The following is a 17,743-nucleotide window of genomic DNA, read 5'->3' as shown; positions in this document are numbered from 1 at the left end:
AGAAGCTACAGGAGGATCTGGCCACAGAGAACAAACTCATAGATAAGCTGGTTGTCAAAACTGAGAAAACAAAAGTTCTTTCTATGCAGATGTCTCATGCCAACAAACAGATTGGCGACCTTAACTCCGAAAAGGCTATTATAAAAAGCAAGGTTGCAAAAATCGCTTGACGGTAGCTCGACGGTGGACTAGGGTCAAGGGATTAATCGGTTAGGCGGGGATTAATCGGGGGATTAATCGGAGACCATTAATTATTAAGAAAATTATTCAAAAATTAATAAATCTAAATTTAATCATAATAATATAAGTAAATAAGCATAAAAGTTTAATAACAAGTTTAATAAACACAATAAATTATCATCCACAAGACCAAAACAAACATAAAAAGTTAATAATAAGTTCAACAAACACAACAAATCATCGTCCAACAAGTTCATAATAAGTTTAAATAACACAAAAATAAAACATATTATCTTCTAATCTTCTCCACACACTTCCATTATTTGAACCCCATCCGACTCATATTCGTCTTCTTCTAACACTTTCTCCTCACACTCGGACTCAAAATCTTCATCGGAAAGTTCCCCCGTTCTTGGACTTTCTCGGGGTGCTTGATTATCATCGGTTCCTAGATCTTGATTAACCGTTTCGGGGTCTACTTTATCTACATCAACAATCCATTCTTGAGCCGAGAGTGAATCATTTGCTAACAGCACCTCCATATTTGTATCTTTTCGCTTTTGGTTTTTTTCCATTAAATTAGCATTGAATTGAACATAGACAAGATTGTTCAATTTGCTTGCCTCCAATCTATTTCGTTTTTTTTGTATGTACCTAGAAATGTAAACACAACAAAGAGTTGAAATGTGTTTAATATATAAATTTTATAAAATATAAATTTAATAATATACTAACCCCTTCAAACGTGCTCCAATTCTTTTCACAACCCGATGAACTACTAGTCAAAGAAAGAATCCTCATTGCAATATTTGTCAAATGAGGACTTGTGATACCAAATAGTCCCCACCAACTAGCTACAACCTTTTAAACAAAAACACATTATTAATCGATAAATATCAAAATTTTATAAAATACTAAAATAGATAACTAAAAGTAAACTGAATTACCCAGATCAAACTCGACATCATTCACCCTACAATTTTTAATTGCAAGATCGCAACCAAATCTATCAACTTTTTTCTTGTACTTTGGCAAGTCAATTGTTACAATTTGCCTTTGCATCTCAAAATTGTCACAAAGTAATGTATCAAAAAAATCAAGAACCGCATTGATTATATCGGGATCATATTGGAGTTGTGGATCCTTATAGTGATAATATGGATTTAAAAGATAAGACGTTAAATGTAAACTTGAATCTAGACGACCTTTCATCTTTTTGTTTATGATATCTATAATAGGTTTGTAAGCTTTCTCGTTTCCACCCAATGATGTGATAATTTCTTCTTTAGCAACTTTAATCTCCCCGTAAACAAAACCCATTGAGGGCTTCCAATCCGCATCAACCATTCGAAGGACTTTCACCAAAGGGGAGAACACCTTTAAACATTGAGCCACATCGGACCAAAATTGGACACTTGACACCGTTTTATATGAGGCGTTCCCTTTAGGTGTACTAGAAAATTTACATTCCTCCCATTCGGTGCTAGAGAACATATGTCTTAGTTGCTCCTTTTTTTCAGCCAAACTTTGTAATGTTAGAAAGGCGGAAGCAAATCTCGTGACTCCCGGTCGAATAATTTCTCTTTTGTTTGTGTAACTTCTCATCATCGCTAAGGTCTTGTGGTGAGCGTAAATGAAGATGGTTAGCTTCTTTGGTTGATCTAGAATTTTCTTAAACCTTGGAAGTGCACCAATACCTTGAAGAAATAAACACGATTAAATAACAAATTATAGTATAAAATTAAACATTTTAAAAGAAAATAAAGTAATAAATACAATAAATAAACAAAATAATGTAAGTACCTTCAAGCATAAGGTTAATGGTATGTGTCGAACATGATGTCCAAAAAATAGATGGTCTTTTCTCTTTTAGCAACTTTGCCGCCCCCATGTTATTCGTGGCATTATCGGTCACAACTTGAACAACATGCTCATGACCAACTTGTTGAATGCAAGACTCCACATATTCATATATTTTTTGGCTTGTATGTGCTTCGTTAGAACATTCTTTTGAAGATAAAAAAACAGTACCCATCTTCGAATTAACACATAAATTCATAATGCTCCTTCTCTTTCGATCAGACCAAGCATCCGTCATAATCGAGCATCCATCCTCTTTCCATTCTTGTTCGTTTTTTTTCAACAAGTTTTTTGTTCTTTCAACGTCATGCTTTAGAAGCGTGACACTCAAAGCATGTCTAGTTGGAGGTGGAAGCCCAGTTCCAAATTGGCCAACAACCTCCAACATCATTTTGAAGCTATCCCTTTCAAAGGCATGAAAAGGAATTGCACTTTCATATGCCCACCTACTAATGTATTTATGGACCGTGAGTATTCTTTCTTTCCGGACAATATTGTTAAGATCAACATTTTTTTCCTTTCTCACATTCAATTCTTCTTCGGGGTTTATTTTGTTTGCGTAGCCATCCATGGGGCCTATAACATTTGGTGCTTTCAACCCCAAAGAAAATTCAACTCCATCCACGCTATCATGAAATTCTTGTCTCACCTCAAATCTTAAGGCTTCATCTTGCGAATGTTTAGCTTTCTTTTTTAACTTCCCTTCATTAATAGAATTTCGACATTTCAGTTGATAATCTTTTGTAGAACTTGGACATGAAGATACATTCCCCTTCACATGAGCAATATGTTGTTTCATTCTAGTAATCCCTCCGCCAAACACTTTTCCAGACAATTTACGTTTCAATCTATCCAAGTTGCTTTTATCCGGGATAAAACCATATTCCCAACCAACATCATCCGACTTCCGTTTATGTGCATCGATGGCGGTTGATCCCACAGAAGGTGTAGTTGAAGCATTGGAAGTCATTGATTGTCAACTGTTAACTCATCACATTAACACATTAAAAAAATTAACACTTTAAAAAATATAATATAAATGCTTGACAAAATGATTATCAATCAACCAAACAACTTATAGATTCATGTTAATGCCTTACTGCTAAAGTGTTGTTAACAGATTAACCAATACCAAATTTCTTAACAGATTTCATGTTAAATAGTTTCTTAACAGATTTCATGTTAAACAGTTTCAACAAATGTTCAATTAACCAATACCAAATTTCTTAACAGAAGATGCTATTAACAGATTTCAAAAAAAAAAAACTACTTGACAGAAGCTGTGACAGAGAAGACTTCATATACCCCAAGCTGTCACAAAACAAGCTGTTAATAGATTTCATGTTAAGAAGCTGTCACAGAGACCCCAAGCCTTCATCTTTTTGCTCTGTACAGATAAATATCCACATAATATCATTGGAAAGTTATTCTATTTTCCTAATCTCAAATCGATTTCCCATGGTCAATAAACATGTTACCGATAAATAACTTAGACTTAATTAGTGTTAAGTGTTAACCAACTGATAAATTGCTTGTTGTTAAGTGTTAACAGATAAATTGCTTGCTGTTAACAGTAGAAGCTGTCACAGAGAAGTCGGAAGAAGAGTTGAAGTAGGAAGAAGAGTCAGAAGTAAAAACGAACCTTGATATCTCAATTAGTGTCGACGAGAGGAGCTGAAGTCGGATGAATAGTTGATTTTGGAACCGATAAACTTCAAGAACTGCAATCTTTAAACTTCATGAGCCCAGAAACTTCGTGAACTGAAGCTTGGAAGGAGACTGCACGTCGTTTCTTGAAGGAGATGACGAACCGGGGGCTAGAGCTAAAAACGGGTGTGAGACTATCGAAGGTGAACAGAAGAAGAAGATGCGATAGATTTCCCTTGTTCGTTCTCGTTCGTGGTTCAGAGAGGCAGAGAGAATGCGATTTTTTTTACTGCATCGAATGAGAAAACGGATGCAACCCAAGAAGCATTTCTTACATTTTGACAATTTTGCCCTTAAATATATTTTTTTTAAAATTGCTCTGACTTTCGTTGACCGATTTGGGCGCCTAGACCCGCCTAGACCCGTTTTTGACCGACTTTGACCATATCCGATTATATAGCCCGATTAGCTATAAACGTTGACATTCGAGGACCGACAAGCGCCTAGGCGCCGATTAATCGGCCGCCTAGGCTGATATTTGCAACACTGATAAAAAGTTGTGTCGCAGATGTCAACCTTTACTTGTAGAATCTGGTAGAGACTTGTGACTCGTTTCTCATGGTCTCGGTAAGACAACATCTTACGGAAAAACTGAAACCGGTATTCTCCATGCTTAATCGTATCGAAGGTGTTTCGGAATCTGATGCTCTTGCGAAACAAGGGGGAGAAGCTAAGAAGACATCTGGTAAAGAACCCAAGAACACAGCTAGTGATTTTGGTGAGTTCGAACACAAACCAAAGCCAAACACAAAATATTAGAAGGGTAATGAAGCTTCTGCATCTAAAAGCAAAGGAAAAATGGTTGGTGATGATGATGAAGAAGAAGAAAATTTATCCGATGGGTCAAAGCTCAAAAGAAAGTCTCGTGAGAAAGAGCTTGATGAGATTGAGCGTGTTAGCAAGGAAGCTGAAGCAGCTGAATAGGAGGCTCGTGAAGCTCATGTCACACTTAAAACTCAGAAGGCCCTCTTCCCTCCTTGGTCCATGGAGCGGATTCTGAACGAGGCAATTGACAATCTGAGTATTCACTGGTTGGAGCCAGTTGTCCCATTTGACTTGGATAACTCTTCGGAATATGAGCTTAATTTTCCGATCACTCCGAAGGCTTTCATATTCCGACGTTTTGAGAAGATTGAGAAAGCTCCTGATTTGGATAACGATGTCAATCACATGCTTTTCTCATTTTATCTTAAGCATGGAAACCTCCAATATCAGACATGGAGTTCGAATTGCCGCAGTGAAAGTTTTTGGCTCAGTTGAAACAGAAAGCTTCATCAACGTTCGATTCAAAGCAGTCCGGGGAGCAGGGAGTTCGGTCTTTGAATTCACTCTTGCTGACTTGCCTTGCCTAAATCCATATGATTGGATTTCTTTGTTCACTCTTTTGTCTAAAGATAAACAGAATTTCGAACCAATAGTGGCACATCTGAAAAGAATGTTAGTCTCCTAGATTCAAGAAATTGGGAAAATGGATGTGGAGATTGCGGTTGAGCTAAGAAAGAAACCATCTGTGCAACCTAAAGAAGCTCTGAATGATATGAGCAAGATGAAGCTGGGAAAAATTAGAGAGGATAACTGGAGCATGGCGTTTCAACAACGAGAAGACGAGAAAGTTCAGAAGTGCTTGTTCTCCTTACCAGACATGCATCTTTATTCTACATCTTGTCTAAACTACGTTTTGGGGGTAACAGAAAAATGCAAAGCGAATGATGCCGCATACAAGAAGTGCTTTGCAGACATGATCAAATGGTATATCGTAGTTCGCAACACTTTGCTTGGATTAATGTTGAAGTTGTTCAAAGTTCAGAAACGTCAGCCGCATTGAAGAATCTACCTTCTTTAATTGACACAAAGGGGGAGATTGTTAGGGTGTTTAATGTATTGTGTCAATATTGTTTTGTACTATAATAGTCCATATTGTAACGAGTTGGGCCTGTCCACCGGGGTTTTAATGATATTAGAGTTAGAGTAATTATAGTGCATGCATGCACCATTTTAGGGTTAACAAGTTGTATTGCCCTACGTAGTCTTTACAGCAAAGTTCTTGTTGAACTCTTCTAAGGCTATTGAATCTAAGCATTTAGAACCATTTGATCTTCTTTGTTCTTATTGTTTGGTTAATTTCACTTGTTAGAATCTATCGATCTATCTTTTATTGTTTCAACACTTTCTTAATGTAGTGAGAATTGAATAACCATCCTAATCTTCTGTCCCTCCGAATCTCCATCCGCGTTATCTTCTTTTTCATCTGCTAAATTGTTCATCAGATGCTCATTCTCCAGAAACATCTTCAAGTAGTCTTTCCTGGCATCATCATTACCAGACACTTCTTTCCTAGGTTGTTCAAGGGACTACTCACATATATGTTGTTCCATGTCACCATGTTGTACCTCATTTATCACAAAACTGCGTGGGGTTTCTATTTCAAACTCCACATTCTAGCTAGCACCCTGATTGTTCCCCACAACACTTATACCATATTTTCTCTAGTTATGCATAACTGATTCAAAGGTCACATATCTGCTAATAACAAATTTTAGAGTCATTCCTTATTATGTACACCACAGACGATGACCTTTCCCTCCATATGCATATCCTAGAAATATGCACTTCATTACCCTCGTCTCCAATTTACCACCATTCATACGAGCGTAAGCAGGACATTCAAACATTTGTAAATCAGAATTATCAGAGGGTTTCCCATACCACACCTCTTGAGGAGTCTTACAATTAGTTATAGTTGATGGAGATCTATTTCCCAGATAGAAAGTAGTGTTGACTGCTTCGCCCAGAATTGCTTCGATAAATTAGCAGACAACCACATGCACTAAGCATGGTCTACCAGTGTTTGGTTCATCTATTCTGCCACTGCGTTTTGTTGTGGTGTTAGTCGTACAATGTGATGCCTCACTATACTTTTTGTTTTGCAGAAGTTGTCAAATGAACGTAGAACTCCAACCCATTTTTGTTATAAGTGAACTGACTTGGTTCTTAGTATGTTTGTTAACCATAGTCTTTTCATTCCTTGAACTGCCTAAACACTCATCTTCGTCTTTTATCTTCATAAAGTATACCCAGGTCTACCTTGAATAATCATCGATAAAAGTCACAAAATATTGACATCCATCATGAGACTTCACAGGAAAGGGACCACATAGATCTGAGTGAATACACTCGAGGATCTACTTGATTGAGTTTTGAGCCGAACTGAACTTCACCCTGTGTTGTATATCTGGAACACAAGCCTCACAAGGTTTAGCATTTCCAGTTGCATCTATGTAACACCCGCAGATCCGGGCTAGACAATTAAGATATAATAAGTAATAAAACAAAATTTTGATAGGATATTATTTAGGATGAATAATCTTAACTAAAGTTATAGTATATGTGACAAGGATTATGTACATATAAAGAACTCTGAAATACGACTTCGAATGAAGAAGTTATACTTCTTCGAAGTTTCGCGATTAAATCGACACAACTATACGCATCATAAAAAGTGAATTTTTGATAGACTGCTTATTATCCAAAGTAATCTAAACTAAAGTCGTAGTAATCATAAAACCAAAATTGTGCATATAGAGAACATCCAAATCTGACTTCATATGAGGAAGTTATGATTTTTCGAAGTTTTAGCGGAGCAGTGTGGACATAGAAATCGAAATTCAAATTGGTTGATTATCAGATAAAACAATCTAAACGAGAGTTGAAGATCTTGTGAATATGAACCCGATGATATAAAGACAATCGAGAACGGAGTTCGTATTAAAGAGTTATGAATTTTGTAAGGACTTTAATAGTCTAAACTGGTCTAAATATGAATTTTTGTTAGATTGAGAATTAGCTGTTGAGACCTTAATGAAAGTTGTAAATATCATCGAGAGGATTCTGTGGATATTAATAACATCAAAAACGGAGTTCGTATGTGAAAGTTGATAGGTCTTATATGTTATAATTAATACATGTGGCGAAAACAACTTAACCCTTAAGTTTACATGCAACCTAATTTGGATTTAAGTTTTCTCTATTGAAAGCAATAAACAATTGAACATCATAAACCCTAAGGCAAGCTTACTATAATCAAAATTACAAAGATTAGGGTTAACATACCTCTTTGATTATTATTGTAAATAATCAAGAATTATTTTCTTAAATTTGCTTGGAAAGCAAACACCAAAATTATGATGTCTCTAATGGTTTGTACCCAAATCCTAGCAATGGAAGACTTGAGAGGAGAGAGTATACGGAAGTAGAATTATGAATCTTCTTGCTTTAGGTATTCATGTATGAAAATAAGGAGTCCAGGGGGCCCTATTTATAACTGATAGGAAGATCCTAGAAACCCTAATTTGAAATAAAATAATATTATTTCAAATCTGGGATTATCTAGTTTCCTAATTATCCATATTATCCGCATGGAGTATTCTAGAAACCCTAGAGATTAAGCCAAATTTCGGCCAACCATGGGAACCTTCCAACATCCTTCTCTTGTTCAACTATTAAACAATTACAACTTTAGTCATTGCACTTTTAATTAATCCAATTAATCCCAAAATCAGTGTTGCATAAATCAGCATTGGCGGCCGATTAATCGCTTGGCGGCCTTGAGCCGATTACGATTAGAGATTGGTAGTCAAATTAATCGGTTTGGGTCAATATTGGTCAAAACCAGTTCTTGGCGGGCTAATCGGCCTAGTCGGTCAACAAAGTCAACGAATTAAAAAAATCCATGGTAAAAATTAGAAAAAAGGGCTCCAAAATCAAACTTAACCCTAAAATTTCATTCAATCGCTTCTGTTTCTCGTGGTTCTCTCTACACCGCTTTGGAGAGGCTTGACCTAATCATTGCTTCATCGTCGGTGACATCGTCTGACGACAAGATGCCAACACAGGGGTCGGCGACGCAACTCAGGTATGTACGCTACTCATTCTTGGCGATTTGCTCTGTGATGCTTACGACGACGCAAACTATGTGCTGCTTACGACGAAGCAAGCTCATTCTTGTTTTCTTCAATCGATTTTTTCTTATTATTATTGTGAATGAAGACGACGCAAGCTCTGTGTCTTAAGATCTTTAGCCCCCGAATTTGCCGACGATGCTTACGACGATTGTTTTCTTCAGTCGATTTTTATTGTTATTATCGGGGTCCACATGGAGTCTGATAGTGTAAGTGATTATAGACGTGAAGTGTGATAAATCGAAAATTTTTTACTTTTAAAGGCCAGTCAATCAACTCAGCTGAGTGTCAAACTCATTAGTACTGAGTTCTATCCCGGTTAAATGTCATTCTAAGGAGTTTTGAGCCTAATACACTTAAGGAATAAGTGTTAGAAAGTACCTGCTAGAACCACAGCGTAGCAAATCAAACCATAACCTCATAAAAATGAGTTCACAGCCATAAGACCATGAGTTTACGGCTGTAAACTCATGTGGCCGCAAACTCAAGTATATATAGATGATACTTGGCCATTTTTCTCATTCTTTCCTGCTTGGCCGATTTTCCTTCAAATCCTCTCAAGTATCATCAAGTCTTTCTTCCAAGATCTTCATATAAGTAAGTATTCTTCCTAGATTTGTTGATACATCTCTTAATCTAGTATCCTTCCATAATTTCATCCATGGAAATCATTCTTTTCTTAGATCTTCAAGTTTCACCAAGAACACCAAGAACAAACACTAGTGTTCTTGGCGAATATCAACCATTTCAAGCTTCTAGATCGTAAGTACTCTTCCCTATACTTCATATCTACTTAGAAGCCTTGAATCACACCCTTGAAACATGATTTTCCCAAGAACGTCTTGAGTTTACGGCCCAAGATCTCCCTTGGCCGTAAACTAAATGTTGAAGCATGTATGGACCATAAACCCTATGAGATGCAAAGCTAGTGACCCAGAACCCTTCCTTGATGATTGAAGGACCTTAAACTTCACTCAATTACATAAATGATTATGAGTTTACGGCCGTAAACTCCTTTGGGCCGTAAACTCATCAAAAGCCTTCACTGGGTTGGTCTTTTTCATACTAGTGTAGAGAAAAAGTCCCTAAACCTTCCCTAGCCTTCAAACTTGCACTTATACATGAGTGACCATGAGTTTATAGCCGTAAACTCCCTTGGGCCCTAAACCCATGGTGGTAAACTCATGTGAGTGTCATTCCACTCTCCTTTGTTGAATCGCATGTGATTCCAACACTTGGTCAAAGTGTTTCCTAGTCCCGGAAGGTGTTTCCTTTCATATAGTTGTTTATAAACACTATATTCATGCCAATATATGTCATTTAGGACCTATTGTGTCTCGGGACTTCATTCGTGGAACTTCTCATCCTCACACGCATACCCGTTTGAATCACCCACATCAGGTGAGTTCATACCCCATAATGAATCTTTTAACTGTTTTAACTGTTTTAAGGGGGGGATACAAGTTGAACACAATGATAATTGTGTAAATGTTTGTTATAAACATATTTCAAAATGTTACTTATGTCATTTATAAGTTGTCAAAACATTTCAAAAACTCTTTTAAAGTTATGTTACTTTATAGTGATACAAAACTCCGTTTTTAAAGTACAAGCATAACTTAGTAGATACATGAGTCTTTTCAATAACAGTTCAAGTTGAACATTAGTAATCTATAATAGGTATAGTTTAGGAGAATGCTATTCATTACTTCTAGTACAATGAAGCATACAGAACATACAGTGAAGAGAAACAAACAATACCATACAGAACATACAGTGAAGAGAAACAAACAATACCATACAGAGAGAACACACAATTATGAGAAACAAATAGAACGTACAATATACAATACAAAACAAACAAGTTAGGTTGCTATAGTATGAGAACACACACACACAGGATGTAATTATACCAATTGATCACTAACTCATTGTTTTAAACAAAAGGTGATAGTTATATTAGCTATACATGATCATATAACAAATGTGAATTACATGGCTTGCAAGAATTTGCAGAGGTCGCGTTTGGTTCCCTTAATCTCTTGACAGGGAGAGCGTTTAGTAGGGGTTACAGCCTTCATATTATGACCGTAATAAAACGAACATGTTTTAGGTCACCAGTACATCCGCATGTCATTATAAATGACAACTGTGTACTTACATTTCCCATTTCTTTCATAAAGTGACAGTACCATTTGAAAGTCAAACTCAAACTATTTTTTAGTTAAGATAGTTATAAACTAGGGAAAACATACATTTTTACAAACGACAAACGGAACAGTCGAGTCTAGCACATATCAGTAGATGCCATGGTAGAAGGCTACGTTTAACAGAAGATGCCTTGGTAGAAGGCCGCGTTTAAAAGAAAGGACCATAATGCTAGTCTTATGATTCCTTAATGTATACATCACAGGATATATATATACCAATAGGGTCCGATAGGTAATAGGATGTGTGCTCTCCGCTTCACTTCCTGTTCCTTGTTTGGTTATGGGCTTGGAACGAATTCGCCCAATCTATTTTCTATTCGATTCTATATATATGTATGCTTAGTATACATTAAGTCATCATAAGGATACCAGGTATGGGTCAGGTTATAGGACACAGAGTCAAAGCACATTTTTTCTAGTACAAAACATACTTTCCAAATCAGTACTTTTGCTATACAAAACTAGAAACTTCCCAGTAAAGGGTTTAATCCATTTTATTAAACCAGTACAATTTAAAGGACCTTAGGTGAGTAACTCTATAATACCTTAGTTTATACACCACATTTATATATAAAACTAATACCCAATAGGTAGTTGGATGTGTGCTTTCCGCCTTACTTCCTGTTCGTCGTTTGGTTGTGGGCTTAGGGCAGATTCACCCAATTAACTTTCTATCCGATATTAGATTATATATATCAGTATAAACTAAGCTATTATAAAAGTAGTCACTGTGGTCACCATTTTATTATAAGAAATATGGGTTTTCTTAAAGAACTTTTCATTAGATATAAAGGAACCATTACAATAAACTCCATGAGTAACAAGTGTTTACACTAGGGTTATATACGACGATGATCTAACAACCAATGGGATGTGTGCTATCCGCCTTAATTTCTGTTCCTCGTTTGGTTGTGAGCTTAGGGCAGATGCGCACAATCGATTGTTTGTTTACTCTGAGTCTTATATAACTCGTATCCGCTTAGTACCCATAGAAAGGGTTGTAGTGTCATTTTACTTAAACTTCCATCAAAGTAGGAAATATAGGATTTTCTAGAGGAACAGGCGAACTTTTCAAAACAGAGCTTACAACTTACAACATTTTACAACTACATTTAACATCTACATTTTCCATAACATTTTACAACTTACTTACATCACTAAACTCTTATGAACTCACCAGCTTAATTGCTGATCAACTCTTTCAAATAACTTGTATTCTCAGGAGACTATTAGATAGGTGCTCGTGCTGGGAATTCAGAAGATGGAGCATAGTAGCTTCAAGCCTTGTTTTGTTATTTGCTATTGAATTCTATGTTTTGTGAACACACACATGGTAAACACTTTCTTTCAAAATGAAATGGTTGTTCATTACTTGCTTACCATATACATATCTCGTGATACTAAACATGACGTCCTCCATCCCTAAACGATTCCGCCGTTCCGGTTTTGGGGTGCGATAGATTGGTATCAGAGCATTGTTTATAGTGAACTAAGTATATCAACCGATAAAAGATATATAACTATAAATACAATGGGGCTTAAGTGCTCTGGATAATGATATATTTTTAGAGTATAACTATAAGTTATAAAAATATACCTACTTGCTTATACATGTACATAATAGAACTAGTGTCACGAGGAGAACAAAACTAAAGTATTTAAAGGTTGGGCACTGTCGTCAACCCGAACAGTTAGGTAACCATAGCAAGGATCAATATAGCCTGATCAACTATATTCATTCGAGATGTGACCGACATGTGTTTGGGAAGGATGTGGTGTTGCAACAGTGTTAAAACTTACCTGAACACCAGTCAAAAGAATACTAGAACAAGTACCTTAGAGTTAGAATACTATAGGAGTATTCTATGATTCCATAGCACAATAACAAGTTTAGAACATATCAAGTACATTACGTTGAAATACTATAGGAGTATTTTAGTCCATATAAATAACTTATGAGATAACTTAAAAGACCCTTACGGATAGGTCTATAATCTTGCAATGTATATTCCTAAAGTTTTATATATAATCAAGATCTTATAAACTTAGAATCTGTGGTCTACGCTTCGCTATCGATTCCTCTAAAGAGTGTAGTTTTGGAGTAGGATCACTTATTCGAAGGTCTATTTAATCTTCAACTATATACAAACTTGTATACATTGTACAATTATAGGTGGACTCCGTAAGGATCACCCCATAAAGTTACCTTAAAGCTCATAGATTCTTTAGTCACTTTCATTCTCGCACGACAAGCCCAAATAGACGTAACCACTTCCTCATAGTAGACAACAGAAGAGTCCAGGAGGAAAAAGAACAAGTTCATGAGAAGTTTTCAAAGAGGGATCAGCCGAAGTAACCAAAACGTCTTACACGTCACACTATTTAATAATAATCTTGTTAAATGAGCGAGTGGAAACACTGCTCACATTATATGTTAAGATTATTTTCTTACATGCAGCCGGTAACAGTTATTCAGGAAACAGATATTCATTCGAGGATAGTTATTTCAAATTCATAGAGTTTATTAGGTATAGACTCTTTTATGAATTGTTTCTAGAACCATGTGGAAGTCAGGACCCAATACACCCAGAACTAGGATAACCTTGTCTTTTCAGCTTTCGGCTTGTGTCCATTGCTTTAGACTTATACCGTCTCATCTTTGTATTCTTTTAGCAAAGATGCCTCCTCGCAGATCTAACAGACGCACTACTTTGATAACTCCAACGTCGCCTCCTACGCAAATCGACATGGCAGCTATAAACGCTGCAGTGGCCGCGGCTGTGGCAATAGCCATGGCTCAATATCACTCCATCAGTACCAGCGGAGGTGGAGCGCCTACTGATTCTACTCAGGGTGAGGTCCCCGTGCGCTCGAGAGAGTTCTCCTACAAGGACTTCACCAAATGCCAGCCATTGTCCTTTAATGGGACTGAAGGAATCATTGCCCTCTTGCAATGGTTCGAGAAAACAGAGTCGATCTTCGAAATTTGTTTATGCCCAGAAGGAAGCAAAGTGAAGTTTGCTGCCTGCACCTTCTCTGGCAAGGCCCTAACATGGTGGAACAGCCATGTTAAGTCACTGACTCTATCAGTGGCTAACTCAATAGGTTGGGAAAACCTAAAAGAGTTCATGCGGGAGGAATACTGCCCGTTAGGCGAAATTCAAAAACTAGAACGAGAGCTGTGGGATCTCACTATGGTCGGCTCAGACATAGTGACCTACACTGACCGGTTCAGCGAGCTAGCAGATCTATGCTCCGGGATGGTTACCCCGGAGAGCAAGAAGATAGAAAGATACATTTGGGGTCTGACTGCTCCGACCCAAGGAAATGTGTTGTCTTCTAACCCAGCCACATTCGATAGTGCTAAACGCCTGGCTCAGCGACTCATCGACCACGGAGTCCGCCATGGTGTAAAAGTCTCTATTCCCGAGCCATCGAGGGAAGAGATCTATAATCAGAAGTCGGGGAACAAGAGGAAGAAGAAACGAACAACACAGGACACCCCGCAAGAGCAACGAGCGAGTACTATGTACGCCGCTACAACGCCTACTGCTTCAGCACTTGCCAGTCGCTATGCTGGAACCCTCCCGAAGTGTGGAAAGTGCAACTTTCACCACACCGGAGTATGTCGGGAAATGCAGTGTCTGAACTGCCACAGAAAGGGACACACAGTCCGTTTCTGCAGGGCACCGGCTCAACCGATCTCCCAAGTCCCCGGAGCTGACGAAAACCAAGCATGCTATGGCTGTGGAGAGGCGGGACATTTTCAGAGGGACTGCCCGATAGTAAAGAACTCAGGCGTGGATGGACGCATTCTGATGATCACCACAGGAGAATATAACCCGGAGTCGTCGACGAGTACCGGTACGTTTTCGAAATAGTAATTACTTTTAAAAATTAATTTATATTCATACAAGATTAAAATTTGGGGATAACACCTAAAAGTAATTATAATAACTCACATGTTGAAATAGGTCACAGTATTCAAGAGAACTAAAATATCCGTTTAGAGAAGCTATTACGGCTTACCATATACATCAGGGTTGTGCACAACTAAGATGTTGCAGACTTAGAGTGAATGACTCCGCTTAGGTCCCCATTCCTTAATTGGTTGAGGATTTGAGGCAGAGTTACTCCGTCAACTGCCTGGTTCATCTTAAATATTTATAACTTGTATATGGAAGGCGATTGTAGTACTACCAAGGAGGATCATGATATAAAGTATCCCCACCAGTTATTAAAACACTTTCATTTGTATGTATACACACATAGCGGTACGATACGTAGGAGTGTTAACATCAAAGGTAAAACAGAAAGCCCTGGATCATTTGCAAAGGGTACATTGTTGAAAACACTAGAAGTACAGTATCGATCATACAAGGGATACATCATCGTATATCGGACGTTTCTTTCATTTGACCAAAACTTTGTTCAGTAAAGAGTCTGTTACTATCTTTCGTCATGAGTTGGCGTGGTCCTCACCATACTGAGTTCAAATGTTTCTATCGCCTCGATCGGAAAGTTCTCGAAACTTTCGTCATTCGTATCGAAAGTCCGACCTAAACCTCAGTTTTATCTTTCGTATTCTAAACCCCGAAGTACTCGTGCGAAGAGTACTTTTTCCTCCGAAGCCTTATCGTCAGATGTCCGCAGACTGTCACGAAATACCACTTGTCCAGCAGACCAAGTTCGAGCACAGAGGCTAAGGAAGAATACAGCCCACCTATCATTATTTAGTGTATACGCGAGGGTGGTATATGATTATGATTACGCAGATTTAGCATGTGTGTTTCCGCCCTATCTCCTGTTCCTTGTTTGGCTGTGGACCTGGGGCAGAGTCGCACATCCGAACGTCTTACTAACCCTAATTATATACGACTTGTATACACGAAGTAATGATAGATGGACCCAGTACGAATCCTATCATGAACAAAAGGGCAAAGTTGCCAGGTCTACGAGTAGGTATTCTGCCAATCAGAGGAGCGCAACCCCAGTAGTAATGCTAAGAAAGCTAATTTCGGGATTGAATTCCATCTAACGGGGGGATGATGTGACAACCCGAAATTTTTTTATTTTTAAAGCCCAGTCAATCAACTCAGCTGAGTGTCAAACTCATTAGTACTGAGTTCTAGCCCAGTTAAATGTCATTCTAAGGAGTTTTGAGCCTAATACACTTAAGGAATAAGTGTTAGAAAGTACCTGCTAGAACCACAGTGTAGCAAACCAAACCATAACCTCATCAAAATGAGTTCACGGCCATAAGACCATGAGTTTACGGCCGTAAACTCATGTGGCCATAAACTCAAGTATATATAGATGATACTTGGCCATGTTTCTCATTCTTTCCTTCCTTGGCCGATTTTCCTTCAAATCCTCTCAAGTATCATCAAGACTTTCTTCCAAGATCTTCATATAAGTAAGTATTCTTCCTAGATTTGTTGATACATCTCTTAATCTAGTATCCTTCCATGATTTCATCCATGGAAATCATTCTTTTCTTAGATCTTCAAGTTTCACCAAGAACACCAAGAACAAACACTAGTGTTCCTGGCGAATATCAACCATTTCAAGCTTCTAGATCGTAAGTACTCTTCCCTATACTTCATATCTACTTAGAAGCCTTGAATCACACCCTTGAAATATGCTTTTCCCAAGAACATCTTGAGTTTACGGCCCAAGATCTCCCTTGGCCGTAAACTCAATGTTGAAGCATGTACGGACCATAAACCCTATAAGATGCAAAGCTAGTGACCCAGAACCCTTCCTTGATGATTGAAGGACCTTAACCTTCACTCAATTACATAAATGATTATGAGTTTACGGCCGTAAACTCCTTTGGGCCGTAAACTCATCAAAAGCCTTCAATGGGTTGGTCTTTTTCATACTAGTGTAGAGAAAAAGTCCCTAAAGCTTCCCTAGCCTTCAAACTTGCACTTATACATGAGTGACCATGAGTTTACGGCCGTAAAATCCCTTGGGCCGTAAACCCATGGCCGTAAACTCATGTGAGTGTCATTCCACTCTCCTTTGTTGAATCACATATGATTCCAACACTTGGTCAAAGTGTTTCCTAGTCCCGGAAGGTGTTTCCTTTCATATAGTTGTTTATAAACACTATATTCATGCCAATATATGTCATTTAGGACCTATTGTGTCTTGGGACTTCATTCGTGGAACTTCTCATCCTTACACGCATACCCGTTTGAATCACCAACATCAGGTGAGTTCATACCCCGTAATGAATGTTTTAACTGTTTTAACTGTTTTAAGAGGGGGGGGATACAAGTTGAACACAATGATAATTGTGTAAATGTTTGTTATAAACATATTTCAAAATGTTACTTATGTCATTTATAAGTTGTCAAAACATTTCAAAAACTCTTTTAAAGTTATGTTACTTTATAGTTATACAAAACTCCGTTTTTAAAGTACAAGCATAACTTAGTAGATAAATGAGTCTTTTCAATAACAGTTCAAGTAGAACATTAGTAAAATATAATAGGTATAGTTTAGCAGAATGCTATTCATTAATTCTAGTACAATGAAGCATACAGAACATATAGTGAAGAGAAACAAACAATACCATACAGAACATACAGTGAAGAGAAACAAACAATACCATACATAGAGAACACACAATTATGAGAAACAAACAGAACGTACAATATACAGTACAAAAAATACAAGTTAGGTTGCTATAGCATGAGAACACACACAGGATCTAATTATACCAATTGATCACTAACTCATTGTTTTAAACAAAAGGTGATAGTTATATTGGGTATACATGATCATATAACAAATGTGAATTACACGGCTTGCAAGAAT

The 17,743-nt window shown here is 37.5% G+C and overlaps 1 protein-coding gene across 1 annotated transcript; it reads right to left on the bottom strand.

Annotated features, from left to right (window-relative positions):
- Positions 1-956: 956 nt before the first annotated feature.
- On the bottom strand, positions 957-3,951 carry LOC145169131 (uncharacterized). Its single transcript, XM_079087699.1, has 4 exons — positions 3,683-3,951; positions 1,984-3,020; positions 1,128-1,877; positions 957-1,041 (listed from the first exon to the last, which is right to left on the bottom strand). The coding sequence occupies exons 2-4, from the start codon at positions 3,008-3,010 to the stop codon at positions 1,031-1,033; spliced, it is 1,788 nt and encodes a 595-aa protein (XP_078943825.1). The 5' UTR covers positions 3,011-3,020; positions 3,683-3,951; the 3' UTR covers positions 957-1,030.
- Positions 3,952-17,743: the final 13,792 nt, after the last annotated feature.

Source organism: Lactuca virosa, chromosome 4 (assembly GCF_052849685.1).
Source record: "Lactuca virosa cultivar CGN04683 chromosome 4, Lactuca_virosa_CGN04683_v6, whole genome shotgun sequence".
NCBI lineage: Eukaryota > Viridiplantae > Streptophyta > Magnoliopsida > Asterales > Asteraceae > Lactuca > Lactuca virosa.
Note: the sequence above shows the minus strand (reverse complement) of the source record. Positions and strands in the feature narration are given on the sequence as shown.

What these genes read in the sequence shown, in the direction of transcription:
- LOC145169131 (XM_079087699.1), bottom strand. Translation starts at nt 3,010, where the DNA reads ATGACTTCCAATGCTTCAACTACACCTTCTGTGGGATCAACCGCCATC. An exon ending in CATTAACCTTATGCTTGAAG is followed by an intron (nt 1,878 to 1,983) that starts GTACTTACATTA and finishes TATTTCTTCAAG; the next exon opens with GTATTGGTGCACTTCCAAGG.